The sequence below is a fragment of the Diplotaxodon limnothrissa genome, linkage group LG17, assembly GCF_057381915.1.
Source record: "Diplotaxodon limnothrissa isolate DT_005_m linkage group LG17, D_limnothrissa_male_GT1.1, whole genome shotgun sequence".
Taxonomy (NCBI): Eukaryota; Metazoa; Chordata; class Actinopteri; order Cichliformes; family Cichlidae; genus Diplotaxodon; species Diplotaxodon limnothrissa.
The window spans coordinates 37,367,086-37,383,641 of NC_140612.1; the positions used below are offsets into that span (position 1 = coordinate 37,367,086).

The window sequence follows — 16,556 nt, forward strand, 5'->3', positions numbered from 1 at the left end:
TTTCGCAAAAATTATGTATTTTTCTATGCTGCATGTGGGTTTTGCCTTTATTTTAACACCGTTGTATAGTCTGCCACAGGTGTTGGTAGACTGCTATACAGCTGATATTTAATTCCGATGTGTATGCCAGACCTCGATGAAGATTTCAGGTTGAACTATTATAGTGTGTTTTTGCTAACTGTCTGAGGTATAAACTAAAAATATAATTTTTGTTTTGTTTTTAGGGGTTCTAGTTGCACTACATAATGTCTCACTAAACTTCCTGGTTTTGTGCTGTTTTTGTTTTGTTTTTTAAACTCAAGCTATAATGAATCCTGCCTGTTCTCTATGGTTCAGTGCTGCAACAGCAGTCTAAGCAAAGTGGCCTGCACACCCTTCTCCTCAGCTGCAAGTACATCCTCCAGCTTCTTTCAGGGAAAAACAAGGGTCTCCCACCTCTACAGTGAAGTGACCAAGAGCCAGCCGTGTCAGACGCTCACACCATCTGAACTGACTCTGGGTTTTGGTGAAGACTACAACACTTCCCAAACTGTCAAGTTTGAAACAAGTGACATTACCAGACCTCTGGAGCCCAGTCCTAGCCCCAGCTTTAGGCTCGATGCTCAGGTCCACAATAGCTGCCACCAACACTCTTGAATATCAGATCAAACTTGTAGTGGTACACTATGACTGTATGTAGTGTAGGAAAAGTAATTATATGAAATACAGTTATACATCTACTTCATTGATATTTGATTAAAGGTTAAAGGGACTGCTAAAGCAACTGAGTGCTTTCATTTGGCTAAACTTCTGCATAGTACTGTATGGCTACTAAACAAACACTGCAGAGGCAACTTAACTCATAGATTTTTGTTTTCATAGAGTTTTAAATGTTATGTAAGGCTTGTGGAAGCATCGTCTTCCATTTGGTATGTGCGACAGATCATTTGTAACAAAGAATATCAAAACCTAAAATGAGGCTGCCCTGCGGTGCTAACTATCAGCGTAGTCACTATTGTGACATCACTGTGTAAACAGCATTCAGGACATGAGACATGAGTTATGACTAAATGCCAGGGCAATGTTTCTGTGGGACACACGTAGTTTATGATTCTCTGAGTGGATTATAGAGAGAAGACAACAGTATTTTCTGTTCTCCAAAACAGTCAGCTCTTAACTAGAGATACATGATAAAAAGATAAAAAGGAACAGCTTGTTACTATGGACACCATGCAGACATTATATAATACAGACCTTGATATAGTAGAGCTGGGTCTGCTCCTATATCTCGAAAAAGATGGTCTTTAGTTTGTTATTTTTCAAATAGTTAATTAGAATAGCCCAGAGCATAGCACAGACAGCATTTCCTACACACAGATTCCACCAAGATTTTATGTTCAAGTATATTCTGTGGCTCATTTCAGCATGTTGTATTTTTATTTATTTAGCTTCATGAGAAGACACTACCATCCGCAATCGATTTAATGATGAGCAACCTTATTTTGAAATTTGATTGCTGCTAACCTCCCGGCCCCCACCTTTCCTACCTCTTGCTTCCCTATTGACAGGCTGAGACTGGAGTCTTTGATATCGTTCGGCTGCACTGGGCAGTTCCATTGTTCCCTGTAGGTTCCATTTCCCCGCAAGCATAATGTTGCCTTCCACTTCTATGTGGACAACACACAAACATACCTCTCTATGAAGATAATTTTCAGGTCCCTCAAGTAATCTGAAATACTGAATTTCCAAAAACATTCTTCAGTTAAATACAAATAGTGATTGGTTTGGGTTCCCGACCAGACCAGTGAGTATAGTGAGATGTTTAAGCCCAATGACATTAACCCTTCATGACAGTGCTAAGAATCAGGGATTTATTTTGGATTCAGTGCTAAAATGCAACATGTCAGCGTTGTATTGAAATGCTGCTTTTTTCCATATGAGGAATACTGTCAAATTGCAGTTATTCTTTTCACCTAATGACATGACAAATGTTTCAAGAACACCTGTTACTGGATTTGGATTTGGGAGTTGTCCATTTAATAATTTCCCATCTATATTTATTTATATATTGAACTTCTACACTTCACAATCTCTTTTCTGACTTCACATGTTTTGTTGATGTTACCATTTCTATAACGGTACAACACTTTGGCTTTTGCAGCGTTCTGGGTTCTTATTTATTGTTATGAAATTTGTTTGGTTTGATTTTGTTCTGATTCTACACACATAATGTTTGATTATTGTTAGGTGGAGGTTGTATTTTCTTTAGATTCTAGTAACTTGAATCTTTCGTTCTTGTTATATTTAGGTTCCAGTTACTGTTTATGGAGGGGTGGGCTATTTGCTGTTTTACTTTGGTAGTTGTGACTTGCTTTACTTTACTGTTTAGACTTTGTCACATTCCCACATGTATCCACTAATCCTTATCCTTATAATGTGCATGTATAGAAATATCGCTCCCTTTCCTTTGTTAATCTGTAGCTCCCCCGGTTTGCCCCTTCCTTGGATTACTTGTAGCTTATTGTGTTTCTCTACTACGTTACAATTTGGACTCATTAGCTATTACTTCTATCACAATTCCTCTTTCACACAGTAAACTGAGTGATTAATTAAAATATATAACTCGACATTCATGGGAGAAGATTGGATAAACAACAACACAGACTTTTTTTATGGAAAGGACAAATCTGATTCACTGTGGACCTCAAATACCCTGAAGGTGTTTTAATTCAAGCACAGCACAAACATGCTTCTGCCATGTCCCTTTTGTGTGCCAGCTGCGATCTATGTTATACTCCCCAAAGCCAGAGCTCATACAGATTTTGACCATATTTGTTTACTACTAGCTATGGCTTGTTGGCAGTGAACTATGTACTTCAGCTGCAACATGCCCATGTTTAACTTTTCTGTTTTAGTTCCCTAATAATTCTGTTCTTGTACGCGTCTATTTTTACTGCAGTCAATCTGAATCTTTCTGCAGACTTTACTCCTTCACATTCCCTTCATTCACTTTACTACATTCTACATTTCACACAGCAAAATACTTCAGATTTATGAAAAATGTCTGATTTAGACTCGCAAGACTTGCAGTCTCTTTTTCAGTGACGCAAACACAAATGACACGAGCTAAAGGTTATGTGACGAGAAACATCAGCATTTTCAGCTGTAACGGAAGATAAGAACAATACGTAAGGAAAAGAAGAGGACAGAAACTCTGAGTCACGGTGAAGACGCTGAGAACAGGCAGCAGGAATAACAACAACTGTGACTGCAAGACGACAGCAACAAAGATGCTTATACGTGTTTTTGCAAAGGCCTGGCACAGAGCCATCACTGGGAGAAGTTTATTTCAAACTTGGTTTTCATTCCTTTTCCTTCGACACTTCTCATGTAACCTAACAAGTATTACACTCTCTCAGGGAGTCTACGGGTATGAAGACGTTCAATTTAATTTTAAGACTTAAAAATTATATTTTAAATTAAATTCAGTATCTAAATGGCAATGGTAAAAAAAAAATGTGTTATGCCCATGCAAGTAAACTGGTACCAGTTATAATAATAGTAAAGGTCAAATGTACATATTTATTTGGGTTTAAGAACATTTTCTACATGTATTTATATAATGTAGAAAGATTATTAGACTTAAAGTGCAGTTTGCTTTTTAAACATTTCATAATCGTTTTTCTCGAGGTTGATCTTGCATCTTTCCGTTTTCACAGACTAACGACTGAAGGCCGACTAGTAAAGCCTTTCTCTTCTTTAAGATCTTTGGAGTTTCCATCCGTGCACTGCAAGCCTCTTAATTTGATCCCATGCTAGGTATAAATGTTGGGAAGTCCCCCCAACCCAAATACATACCCACACCTACCAATAAATTAGCTAATGTAGGTTTAATATTTTTTTCACATATAAAAACCTAAAAACAGTAGTGCAATCTATAAAGAAGCAAATGTTACAACTTAAAAACCAAACAAACAAACATTGTTTTTTCCCTTCTTTTATATCAAATATCTGAACAGTTATATTCAATATGCTGAATCCTTAATCGCTGTATGTGGGGTCGAGGTTAACTGTTACTGGCTGCTCTCCTTCTACAGCCTTCTAAATTATACTGTGGATGCAAAAACATTATGGCTATAATATTGAGATCACACATAACTCCTGCAATATAATATATAGTAACAATAGTCTGGTGATTGTGAAAATTTTACAAATCTTATGTAAATTTAAGCCAATTTTAGATTTTTTAAGGCCTTTGTTTAATAAATGTGCATTGTGCTATTTTACATCTGTGGATTAGAAATACATATAGATGTACATACACATATAAGCAAGCATTATGGGGGTTTTCAACCATTCCGATCAAGGTTAAAAATCTGTCTCTGACTCTACAAGCTGGCTTATAAGCTCAGTGTAAATGTCACAAAAAAAAAAGTCAAGATTTGTTTGAAGGAGATTAAGATTGTCTCTCACAGTCTGACGTCAAGCTTTAACTGTGGCACTCATGCATAAATAAAAATTGAGCCATAAGTTAACTCAGGTAAAACTTTTGTCTCACACATGGAGATTTCTTTGCCAGATGCTTCAGGAATGTTTATTATTCCCACTTTTAAACATTTCTATGTCATGAACAAATAACACCCCTCTGTCAAACTGAAGTGTAAACTTTTACTAGCAAGACTGTGCGGTGGGCCCAAGCAGCAAAGTAAAGCTGTACAACCAGCCCTGTATAATCAAGAACACCATGGAGAAAATCTGTAATGTTAACAGAAGAACGTCGATATAATGGTGCATCATAGTGCTCTGGCTGAGATGTAATTGATATCAAAACAGTAAGAGATTATCAAGTTTTTGAAAACTTGCAAACCAAACACATACAAATAAAGTGAAAACAAAAAGAAAGCAGAATAACAATAACTTTGTTGTACCTGGTAGGTGTCCCACAGTCTGATTGTGCATCGTAATGGCAACTCTCTCATCAGGAGGTTGTTCATCCAGCGAAAGGCAAACTGCAGGTACTCCACCTCGTACTGCTGCATGTGGCGGTGCACAGATTCTGACAAAATAATAATAATAAAAAAATATATATTTAAACTTTTTCCATCAGTTTTCTGTGTAAAGACAAAAGCAAAACAGCAGAGATCCTGCATGGAGCGGCAAAGAAAAAAAATACTCTATCTATGGTAAAGGTGACAGTAACAAGTATGTAGCTAGACAGATTCCTTCAGAACTCCCTTCTCTGTTAATTACTGCTGCAGTCACTATCACACGCACAGCCTTTCCCTCATAACAGAGATGTAATTACAGAGCTATCAAAACTGTCTCAGAAAAGCTAAACCAGGATGAAAAATGGAAGTATAATTGTATTGTTAAACAACCCTCTAAAGCAATTGCAGGCCGCTGCGCCGAGGAATGAAATGCATATAAAGTAGGTCAATGGCATCCAGAGGTGAGGAGCCAAGGCATGGATGTATGTAACGTATAGGGCGTGTAGTAATTATTTCTTTGACACGACTGCTTTGAGCAGGAACTGATTAAAAATGTATTATGCTGACTTCTAACCCAAGTCAATCTGAATAACGCAAATGTCAAATGTGACCTTAACCTTGTCGAAAGACACTTTGTCCTCAAAAATGTTTCATTTCAGTGGATTTCTAAAGATGGGGTTCAACTTCCTGGGACTCTAAGTGTTAAGCTTTATACCATCAGATTGACCTCTCTGCATCAGTGATGTTTATTTTACTGCAGAGATAGAAAATTACAGAAATGGTCAAAGCTTTTGAATCAGTGTTTGTGTTTTGTTTTCCTTTGGAATTATGGGGGTGACTGCAGTGATATCTAGCACAATTAGAGTGCATGTGGAGTTAACTCAGTATATTTCTATGTGCATATAGATGTGCAGATACAGTATCTGTAGGCAACTCTTGGCTCAGGTTTTCCATCTGTAATTTCTGTAAGTTCCACCGACCAATCGTGTTTGAGCAGAGTTTGGCTGCATGCAGGTAAATACAGTGAAAGAAGCACCGAGTTAGCAATGACGCAAAATCATGAAAACATAGGTACCGTCTGACAAAACCTTAGCTTTTTATTCCCTTTTTGGTTGCTGCCCTGAGGCCAAGGCTTTAAAAGATTTTTACTCCTGCATTAAATCCCCACAGAGCGCACGCAGCCCCACAAGCAGCAGAAACTTCCAAGTCTGCTGTAATGAAGAAACAGACCTGTATTTTAGGTAAGCTGGATTCTAATTTCCTCCATTATTTTAACTCTTGTGGCATCACTGCTGCTCAGTTCCCATTGACAAACAGCTGAACAACAGGCGCCAACTCGGAGACTCCTCGTACCCTTAAAACAGTGTTTTGTTTCTTCCTTCCTACAATTGGTTCAGCTCATGTCTCCAACCACCAAACAAAAAAACAGACCATATGTTGCATATGGCATCTCAACACGTTCTCAATATGCGGTTGCGGTGTCAGTGTCATGGCGCGGCACGCTGGCACCGACGCTCACAGGGAAAAATGGATGAGACACGGAAACGTCTGTTTAAAAAAAAAAAAAAAAAAGAAGAAGAAGAAGAAGAAGAAGAAGCTCGCCGTGTGTGAGGGAGTGACTGTGAGAATGGCTGCCTTTGTTCCTTCCCCTGCTCTTGATAAATGTTTGTTTAATGCGCCTTTACATAACAAAAGACTAAAAATACCACTCAATATTCAGCGACTCCCTGTTCCACAGTCATCAAACCCATGACACTCATTCTCCTAGACACTCACACTTCATAATAGAGCTGTAATTACAGAGCTGTCAGGGAATCTATGAAGGAAAAAAAACAGTTAGCAAGGAACTATCCCATCCTTTTCCCTGACACTCTGGGCTCTTAATCAGGGCTGACTGGCATGCACAAGGACACAAACAAACACACACACAAATTCAGCTTTTAACCTTTAATTGGCAAAACCTTATAGACAAGATACCACATACGTTGTTGATTTCCAGCACTTGATTGGCACATGTCTTCCTCAGCTTACGTACATGTCTAACAGAAATGCACACACTCCACCACATGAGCAAAGGCGCAAAGTAAACACAAAGCTATTATTTCACACTCCTCTGTGCAGTTTAATTATCACATGCTGCTGTAAAAGCATAAACAAGGCTAGCTCATTAACGGCAAATGCATCATGGTGGCAGATCTGAGCTAGCTGCCAAACAGAAAGGGAGAGAGTGGAACAACTTTAGACAATGTTAAATTACACTAATGAACTTGCTCTGCCTAATATTAGCGGCTTCACCAAACACAAAGGGGAAGAGGTGCGCGGTGGGGGTGGGGGAGTGGTGGAAAGGAGGAGTCGTTTTTCATGAGATGATATCGTGGTGGGGTGGGACAGTGAAAATGATAGAGGGGAAAAAAAGTGAGGCGCTTAAATTCGTGACTTTTTAGCCGTCTGGCTGGCACACAGCGCTCAGCATACTGGGCAGGGTTGTTAGAAGGGCTCGGGGAGGTTGAGCATGACATGTCTCATAGACACTGATTGACTGATGAGTCTTGTCTTCCCTCCAACTGCTGGTTAAAGTTGAGGACGGAGGCCACAGAGCAGGCTAGTCTGCTCTCCACGGCAGACCGTAGCCTCTGGCTGTCGGGCAGTAGAAGGTCAGTAGAAGGTCAGAGGTCGTACAGTAACTAGTGAGAAGCTCCTCGGATTCTGCCTTGCTTGGTATAAAAAGTAATTACACTCGCACGTTCTCTTTATCCTCTCCTCCTCCCCCTTTCATTTCTTTCTTTTAGCTTCTTGAGGTCTTCATTTTTTTCTAAAACACCGGTTTTATTTTGAATTTGCTCGCCTTTTGTTTGATGCGTACCTAGCGTATTTACAGTGTAGCTTTTCATTTTTCATAACCGCGATCCTGCCGACTAGTCAGCATTTGTCACTGTCTGTACCTGCCAAGCAGCAGGGATGGATGTATGAATTTTTTATGGTTATAAGCATTTATAAGGCTGCCAAGCACTTTGTGACAAATAAATAACTTAGCAATCTAATTAGCTGCCTCTCCAGTGAGTCTCTCATCCTGTGGATTAACTCCAACTCCACCATCTTGGACTGCAGCTGCCAAAAGTAGTCCCTGCTCCACTCTGTAGCCTCAGTGGGCTTGGCATAGCTGTACATGACCCACTCTTTACCTGCTGCAGGTTCTGGTTAGAGTATCCCTGAGCTACTGTTACCAACTGCGAACCCAGGAAAGAGAGAATAGAAAGAGAGAGCGATAACTGAATCATCTGAGGAACTGCTAGAATAGCAACCTGCCCAGGTTGTGAGGAAAACACAAAGAGGACTGAAAGGCATCAACTGAACTTTCAAATTAAGAGTGACGGGCTTCTCACTAGTAAACTCTGCTCGGGTGGCATAATTCGCTCAAACAGATGCAAACAACAAAGCTGAAAAAAAAAAAAACAACAGTTAGGCAAATGCCGTGGACTGGGTCTGCTGTGGGGAGCAGCATTGGAGCAGGTGACACTGGCAGACTGATAAAATGATTAGGAAGGCTGCTCTGCGATTGGCTGCCAACTGTGCACTTTTAAAGCTGTGGTGGAGAGGAGGTCACTGAAATGACTGTTATCCATCACGGATAATCCTGACCACCCTCTGGCCCACTTCTCTAGCAGACTGATTCAGCTCTGCTGCCAGAAGGACAGATGAATATTTTTTTTAAATATTACTTCAACTGCTGTAACAGAATTAAAAAATGTAAAATAGTTGCCCAAATATGGTTTGAAGTATCTCATATCTTATCTCATCTTAAAATGGCATGCAGTGAAGTTGTATCTAAGTATAAAGGAGTTAAGATTTATTTACTTCAGACACAGGCTTGGTTCCTTCTGCAGGGAGTAAACTAATTAGACGGACATGCTGTGTGTACACATCTTGACTGTTGTGTGTGTCTCTAGCTTCCCCAAATCCCACTTTATTTGTTTAACTGTTACACAGACACTCTGACGCTCTCCTGCACGACGCAGCTCTATAAAATGAAAAAGTTTAATCAGCACAAAGCACAGCGAGAGCAGACTTTTATTTTCCCTTTTACTTCACATAAAAGAAAGGCCACGTAATATGCAAAAATTCCACCTTGTGCCCTCAAAAGTTGAAAACACAAGTGACCAATGTGATAGCAGATTTGCACCGTGGCGGTAAGGCTTTGGATAAGAAGGGTCTGAAACGACCGTGGTGAAGAAATCTGTGAATCGCTTGAAAAAGAAAATGTTAGAAAACTTGCAAATGATAGTATCTGGGGGTTGTGGAGGACTGTGTGGGAAGATATGAAACAAACAAGCAAACAAAAAGAAAAAAATCAGGTTAAATGGCATCACAGTTGGCCTGAACATAAGGCGTAAAAAAAATAAACGGGAGGTGGGGGCCTTTGGTTGACGAGGGAAAACAAAAGGAAGCCAAACATACTGCTGCAGTTTAAAAAAAAACAAACACTTAAATCTTGGGAACATAAAATACTAAAACAAAACTACCGCACAAGAAAGCCAAATTAGCTAAAGATTTTTTTCCCCCAAACATATGAGAACAGCTTTCCTCGCTTCTCATTATGCAATACAGTCTCACAGTGCAGCTACCAGCCTTTCTACTAAAGTCAGGCACGCATGCTGCAAGTACATCCCCTCATTTGCATAAATAAATTCACCTTTTAGCAATTTGCATGTTGATGAACTCGCGCTAATGCACTTGCATGTAACAAATACACAGACAGAGATAAGGGAGCGATAAAGAGATCAGAAAAACATTACATGCTGACAGACTGGCTGTTCTTTTGAGGAGGAACATGTGCTAGCGTTAAGCAAGGCTAATGGGAGTTAGCGTCACTTATTAAAAGTAGGATAATTACAGAGGAGGAGCGACCGAGGGACGGGCAGGCAGAGGCAGAAATGAAGGCGTCTCGAAGTAAAAGATTAGAAACGATGTCAACAGCTCTTTCAACTCCACGAATCAAAGTAAAGAAGCAAAGTAATAAACATCTTTCATTTTTAACAAGTGCTTGCAGTTTTTTTTTGGTCTCCCTACTTCAAGTTCAATATGAGCTTATACTGTACTGAGAAATAAAGTGCATGGAGAACAAAAAAGATTATTTGAGTGGTTTTAATATCCATGTCTGTCCAGGTCTGTAATATACTGAATGCAGTCACGATGTTGAAATAGCATTTTTGGGGATTTCTTTGGGTGAACACCAAAGATTAGCGTCGCTAAATCGACCAAATGTTGAGGACAGGCCGGGGCTTCCTGGCACAAATCCAGAACCATTTGTTCCTCTCTGGGATTAAATTTGTGTCACTGTAATTAAACACAAACCTCACAGGAATAGAGTATCCACACGCAAACGCACACACACACGTCGTTTGATCACAGTATTCTTGCCTCTCCTTTAGCGACTGCCATTTCACTTTTTTTGGTCACTTCACCTCCTTCTTCTGCTTAGAAGAGAAGGTAATTTTATTACGACTTACCGTTTACTCAGTTTGTCTTATGAAAGTCATGAAACACTGCACTCTCTGTAACTCTGTAACTAATTATTCTTGCCCTCACTGGTTAACGGTTTGATCTCAGATGTTTCTGAAGCCAAAGCAATTAGTTTTAAAATTAGCAAGAAACACAATAAGAAAGAATGGCAGACAGTTATGTGAGAGCAAACTGGCATAACCCCACGCAAAGGGAGCAGTGCAGCTGCATTTAGCATAGGCTCCTGGTGAGGAACTAGCTAATGGTAGCAGCTACTAGAGTTAGCCACATAGAGCAAATTCCTCTAAATGTCAGTACATGGTTTTTCAAATACTTTGAGTGGTAAAAATGTGAATTATTAACTGAAATTGTTCTTCAAATATGTCTGAAATATAGTTATGAACAATATCTAACCTCCATTAGACCAGGCTTAATTTCGACCCCTTTATAAGTGTTTTTCTCCATTGGACCCACTAAGATATTAGTTCACAGTAGCATTAATAGTGAATATTATAGTTGCAAGATCAATATCCGCTAAAACTTTCAATCATCTCCATCACTAAAATGAATCTTTTTCTTAGAGGTGTTGCTTTAAAGTTATTCTTACCTGACATTAATACAAATATTTCATTTTAATTAACATAAGAATAAGTGAGAGAAAAAGGATGGATGGATAGCTGTGCTCCTCTTTGTGCAAAAGATTAAAAAAGGAAGTCTGGCTGATTAAGTCGATACAGTGCTGCATACAAATGTAGGCTTGTCTTCTTCTAATGAACTATGAAGGTTTGTTTCTTTTGTTTTAGAGAACTCTGCTTTGTGTTTCTAACTTTTTTCTAATTGCAGAAATATTCTAAAATATTTATATTAATATTTATTCATGAATTACTTCACCATATTTGTGTAAGATGTTCTTCAGTTGCGTATTAACTAAGTTCCTTTTCCCTCTTCTGGAGGACAGCAAACAAACTATGTAGCAATCTGAGGCTTTTATTCTGAAAGGCAGGGACAGAAAAAGCCCTTTTTGCACATGGGAACATTTTTCTTGTAAAACAAAGGGGGGCCTAGCAAAAAAAGTTTGGGAACCACTGGACTAGGATAAGACAAGACCCCACCCCACTATCAAAATACACACCACTCTGGATAAACCTGCATCTGATAAGCGCTGATAGGTCATTTTGGAAACGATGAGAGGCTATTGTTCTCAAAACAGATGGTATGTCAACAGCAGGGCGAAAAACAATCCCGTAACACAAGATAAAAGCTATCTGTGATCTCATTAGAGCTGGTAATGTCAACCTAGCGAGGTATAAAATTTCTCTGCCCCCACTATGATGACAGGGCACTTATGGAAAAAGATACAGTAAAGATGTCGAGTCATTTTTTTTATGTCGTTGCTGTTGTGGGGTGGGGGTGGGGTGAAGTGGACTGCGGATGAGGTGGAGGACTTTTCTTCTTCTTTTTTCCCTTCCCGTGTGTGTGTCTGTGTATTTCACTCAAACACAAACACAAGTGTACGCACAATTTTTTTTTTTTAAACACACACCAACCGTTGTACGTGCATGCTCTTCAACGGACCTCTTCTGTCACAATCACACATGCAAACAGACAGGCCTGCATTTGCTCGCTAACTTTTTCTGACATTCAGATTCCTGCGCACACACAAACACGCGCGCACAAACACACACCCTCCATCCATTTGGATGCAGAGGATGAGTCCTCCCCTCCCTGTGGCTGACAGAGCGGGTGACAGGGTGGTGGGACGGCACCAAGGTTAGCCGGGAACATGACCATTGTACAAAAGCCTGCTTTGATAAGCCCTTGTTTTGCACAATGCATCGTGGGGCTGCTGCAAACCTCGCACGAGTTTTAAGTGACAAAGTTTGGATGGAAAACTATTTCAAACCAGGTGACATGTGTACTGTTTGGACAAAATGGAAAAGACAACGGGACCAGAGAGGGAAAAGTAGCTTTGCTAATTAACACCGAGTTGAGAGCATGTGTGAAATGTCACTGAGCTGCGTATGAGTACACTCGGTGTGCATACATTAACTTCCAGGCCTCAGCAGGCCTCTGGTTTGTGCTATTAGTCACTAGCACGTACGCGTTTCCAGACAGCCGAGTGGAATGAAAATTAGCGAGAGACAATTCTCATGTCATGTCATTAGAAAGTGACGATAAGCCTGGAAGAATTAAGGTGTGAAAGCAAATGTAACTGGCTGGTGTGTAATATATACAGTTCTAACACATACATTTTTTAAAAAAAACAAAGAGTTTAAGTGTTAACTCAAAGTTGGGGGGTGGGCTCATTAAGGGCATGCTGAGTTATTTTTGCTTTCTCTCTTTATTCATTTTACATTTGCGGTGCCTTGCAGAGTGTCAAATCAGTCCAATTACTCCCACTTCCACCTCCTCTCTGCAACAAGCAGATATTTATATGCATACAGTAAAGTCCTACTAGGGTACTTGAAGTTAATGACTTGGTTAATGTTATTAGAGGGGGAATGCAGAAGCCAATATACTCAATAGTCTTAATATATAAAATGTACATAAATATACAAAGTTAAGATTTCCCTGGCTGGACTAGAAACGGCTTCTAGATAAGAACAATACATTTCCAAAAGCAAACAAACAAGAAAAACAGATGAAAACACAAAATAAACAACATTTCCTTCATATTCTCCCTCCATTTTCCCCAAGCAGAAACTTCTGGAGCTGAACAATGAAACCAACACTTGAATGCAAGAAACTGCAGTTCCTCCAATGGCCCCTCGAGGCTGGTTCCTAACGTTAAAAGACTGGTCTCGAGCTTGAAAACAGGATGTTTACAGCTTGGTACCAGGATAAAGATGGCTTACTGTGAGGTCCAGATGGTCCCACAAGTTTGTGCTTTGGTGTTGGTGAATTAAATTATCATAATGTATGTTTTGTTTTTTTTAATTAGCAGGTGTTTATGTCCAGTCTGTGGCTGTAACTTGCTAACTGAGATAACATCTTACCCTCACTCTGAAAAATGATCAGGTCCAGGCTATAATGCTAATGATAAGGCTTCAAAAATGTCATTGTGGCTCGCTCGATCAGTCCTTTATATGCTGACTATTACAAAGAAAAATAGAATGATTGTGGAACACACTATGTATTTTTCATGTTTTACATGAAAATGTTAAATGTAAAAAAAAGTGGGTAATATAGGAAGCAATGGAAAGGAAAAGAACTTAAACAATCAGAAAAGCAAGAACAGGTAAGTAGAAATTAAATCGGAACAGAAGAGCAGTGAACAGAAAGTACTTTATGGATGGGTGAATGAATGAATGGACGGATGGAAGCCAGGCAGATGACTCACCATCAATCCTGCTGACCAGCTCCTCTAGGGCCTTGACTTTTTTCTGGATGCCTGGCTGAGCAAATGTATAGTTGTCCTGAGGAATAGAAGAAAAAGCACACAGTCAAAATGGCCTAAGGCTCATAAAGCAACAGTAAAAGTACCTTTAAATAGTTGGTCTTTAATACGTTTGTTGGTACTTATGCATTTCGCTTACTCCCCAAGAAAAATGAATGCAAGAACAAAACAGCCTTCAAACACTATGTATAAATCATCACAAGCAACCGGGAAAAGCAGTGCGAAGGTCAGACTGGCAAGTGGATAAAAGTCCTGTGAACCTGAAGTGACTAGATAACAACAAAGTACAGGGAAAAGGGAATAAAAGCACAAGCTAAGGAGATCAAGCAGATATTTTATTACAGGAATATTTGTCATATTTCTCTGTAATTTGCTCGACAAGCCGTGAAATTGATCCCTCATTGAGAAAACTAATGCAGTTTGATTCACATTGATGTTTCGCAGCTATTTGGCCCGAGCGTCTGTGTATCACAGCGCACAGTGAAAGGGTCTGAAATTTTCCGTTTAGTCTTTCAGAATATTTTTTTATAAAGTGCTGCAGCTATTAGAAATTTTGAGTGTTTGCCAGAGCCTATTCCACACCTCACACAAAGCCTAAGTCATTTTTAAACTGTAAATAAAGAAATGGGCAACCTAACTAATATTGCCATAACAAAACATTTGCAGCTCCAACCTTGCAGGCAAAGTAAAAGGCTGATTACGAATGAGGTTCTTAGAAAGGGAGATCAGGCTTGAATGGGTCAAATTTGTTGTGCAGGTACTTATCACCAAGGTCTTCATGTCATGTATTATATCCTTTAAAGATTTCCTGTGCCACATCTCGGCTAAATAAATCCAGTTTTAAAATTCGATGATAGAAGAGGTGGTTTTATAAAGCTGCAAGTAAAACCAAAACTCAAGAGATCCATAAGCCTGCAAAGCTCTAAATGGACTTTCAAGTATTGTCATGTGCTCAAAAAAAGGCTACATAATAAGAAGTGATTATTTTACTGTTTCCATTGACATTCTGACTCATAACATTGATCTTATTTTATTAATTTTGGCTAATGGTCAAAAGCTATGGTGTCATAAGGAAATGAAGATAATTTGGAAATGCTTCTTTAAGTAGCTAGCTCTTAATGTGACAAAAATAACAGAGTTATTGTATAAAATTTTATTCATTATATGTTCCTTTGTAGTCAATCAGCTCTAGGAAAGAACAGGCACTGAGGAGAGTTCAAGTTCATATTACATATAGTTGTAGCATAACCGTGGTAGCTAGTAAAAGGTAGCTGCGCTATATAGTTTCAAAGGTGTAGCCTAACCATGCTAGCTAGCAAAAAGTAGCCTCAGTATGCAGTTGGAGGTGTAACACAACCATGCTCGATACAGTGATAAAAAGTAGTTGCATATATAGTTTTGGAAATGCAGCATAACCACACAGGTTAATAAAAGTAGCATTGCTATATAGTTTTAAAAATGTAACATAATCATGCTAGCTAGGAAAGGTAGCCTCACTGTGTAATGTTGCAGAGAGGCCAACTTAGGCGGAAAAAATAAATAAATAAAACTTTTTGGGTTGTTAAATAAAGTAGGCAAGTGTTTAAAAAATACACGCTGCCTTTAAACATAAGCCATATTTGCCCGTCAAACATTCTCTTTACAAGGTGCAGCAAGTCACTAGTTGGTTGCTGATAGATTAAATGAGTGTGTGTGTGTGTGTGTGTGTGTGTGTGTGTATATTATGGCTTTTATAATAAAGATGAATAAAATGACAACAGAGGGCAGTGTAAGTTGAACTTGCAGAATACAATCCACGTGTGAAACAGCACATAAGCATTTTGCGTGTGTGCGTGTACGTCCAAACACACACAAAACGAGGATTACATTTCCTTGAGGGGTCATTTCAGTGTGGTCTGAGAACAGCTGATGTGGCAAACCATCCCAGAAAAAGAGAGAGGGAGAGAGAAAATGAGACGGAGAAAGGGGGATAAAGGTGGGCAAGAGAAGTCATTTAGCAATAAACAGCTTCAGTTGTCCTTCAGGCACAGCAGAACTGAGGCACTCGTGTCCTCCTGAGTCCATCAGTGGCTGGCAGAGTAAAAACTGCATTCCTTCCTCCTACAGTTTTTTTTTTCTTTATCCCTTAGTCGCCACCCTTTCACCACTTTATAGTCCCCGAATGCAACTTTTACTATTCTTAGCATACCTCTACACAAATGTTTTTGGTCTAGTGCTTTATTCCTTAGCTGTAAAAAACATTAAATATATGCTCCCATATTTCTCGAAACCCAAGCTCCCAGTTCACCAGAGCCCAACTGATATTGACACCAATATTTAGTGATTTAAAAAAATAAATAAAAAAAAAATCCTATTTTTCCTTTCAGATGCATAAAGAATAAACAGATTCACCTAACATTTGCTATGCATAGGGATTTATGAACCTTATGGAGTTCAAATGCAACAATGTGACATTTCATTTTTAAAAAATAATCACGTTTTATTGTCACAACAAATTGCAGATTACTTGTTTACTGTCAGTTGCGTCTGCAGCATTTCAAATGTGTTTTCAACAGTGAAACTGCAGAGTGACCTCTGTAGGACAAAATGTGTAACATCATCACCTATCTCCTAACTTTCTTAATACGCCCTTATGAATGGTGATAGAATATACTGACAAATATCTAATATTGGCCGACTTATCAGCCCCACCG

At 39.1% G+C, this 16,556-nt stretch overlaps 1 protein-coding gene across 1 annotated transcript in view; it reads right to left on the minus strand.

Moving 5' to 3' along the window:
- tbc1d22a (TBC1 domain family, member 22a) overlaps positions 1 to 16,556 on the minus strand; it is a 163,649-nt gene that overhangs the window by 35,434 nt on the left and 111,659 nt on the right. Inside the window, exons 11-12 of the mRNA XM_085375485.1 lie at positions 13,807 to 13,882; positions 4,908 to 5,035 (exon numbers count right to left, since the gene is read on the minus strand). Coding sequence (XP_085231611.1) covers positions 4,908 to 5,035; positions 13,807 to 13,882 — 204 coding nt within the window. The remainder of the gene's footprint in view (positions 1 to 4,907; positions 5,036 to 13,806; positions 13,883 to 16,556) is intronic.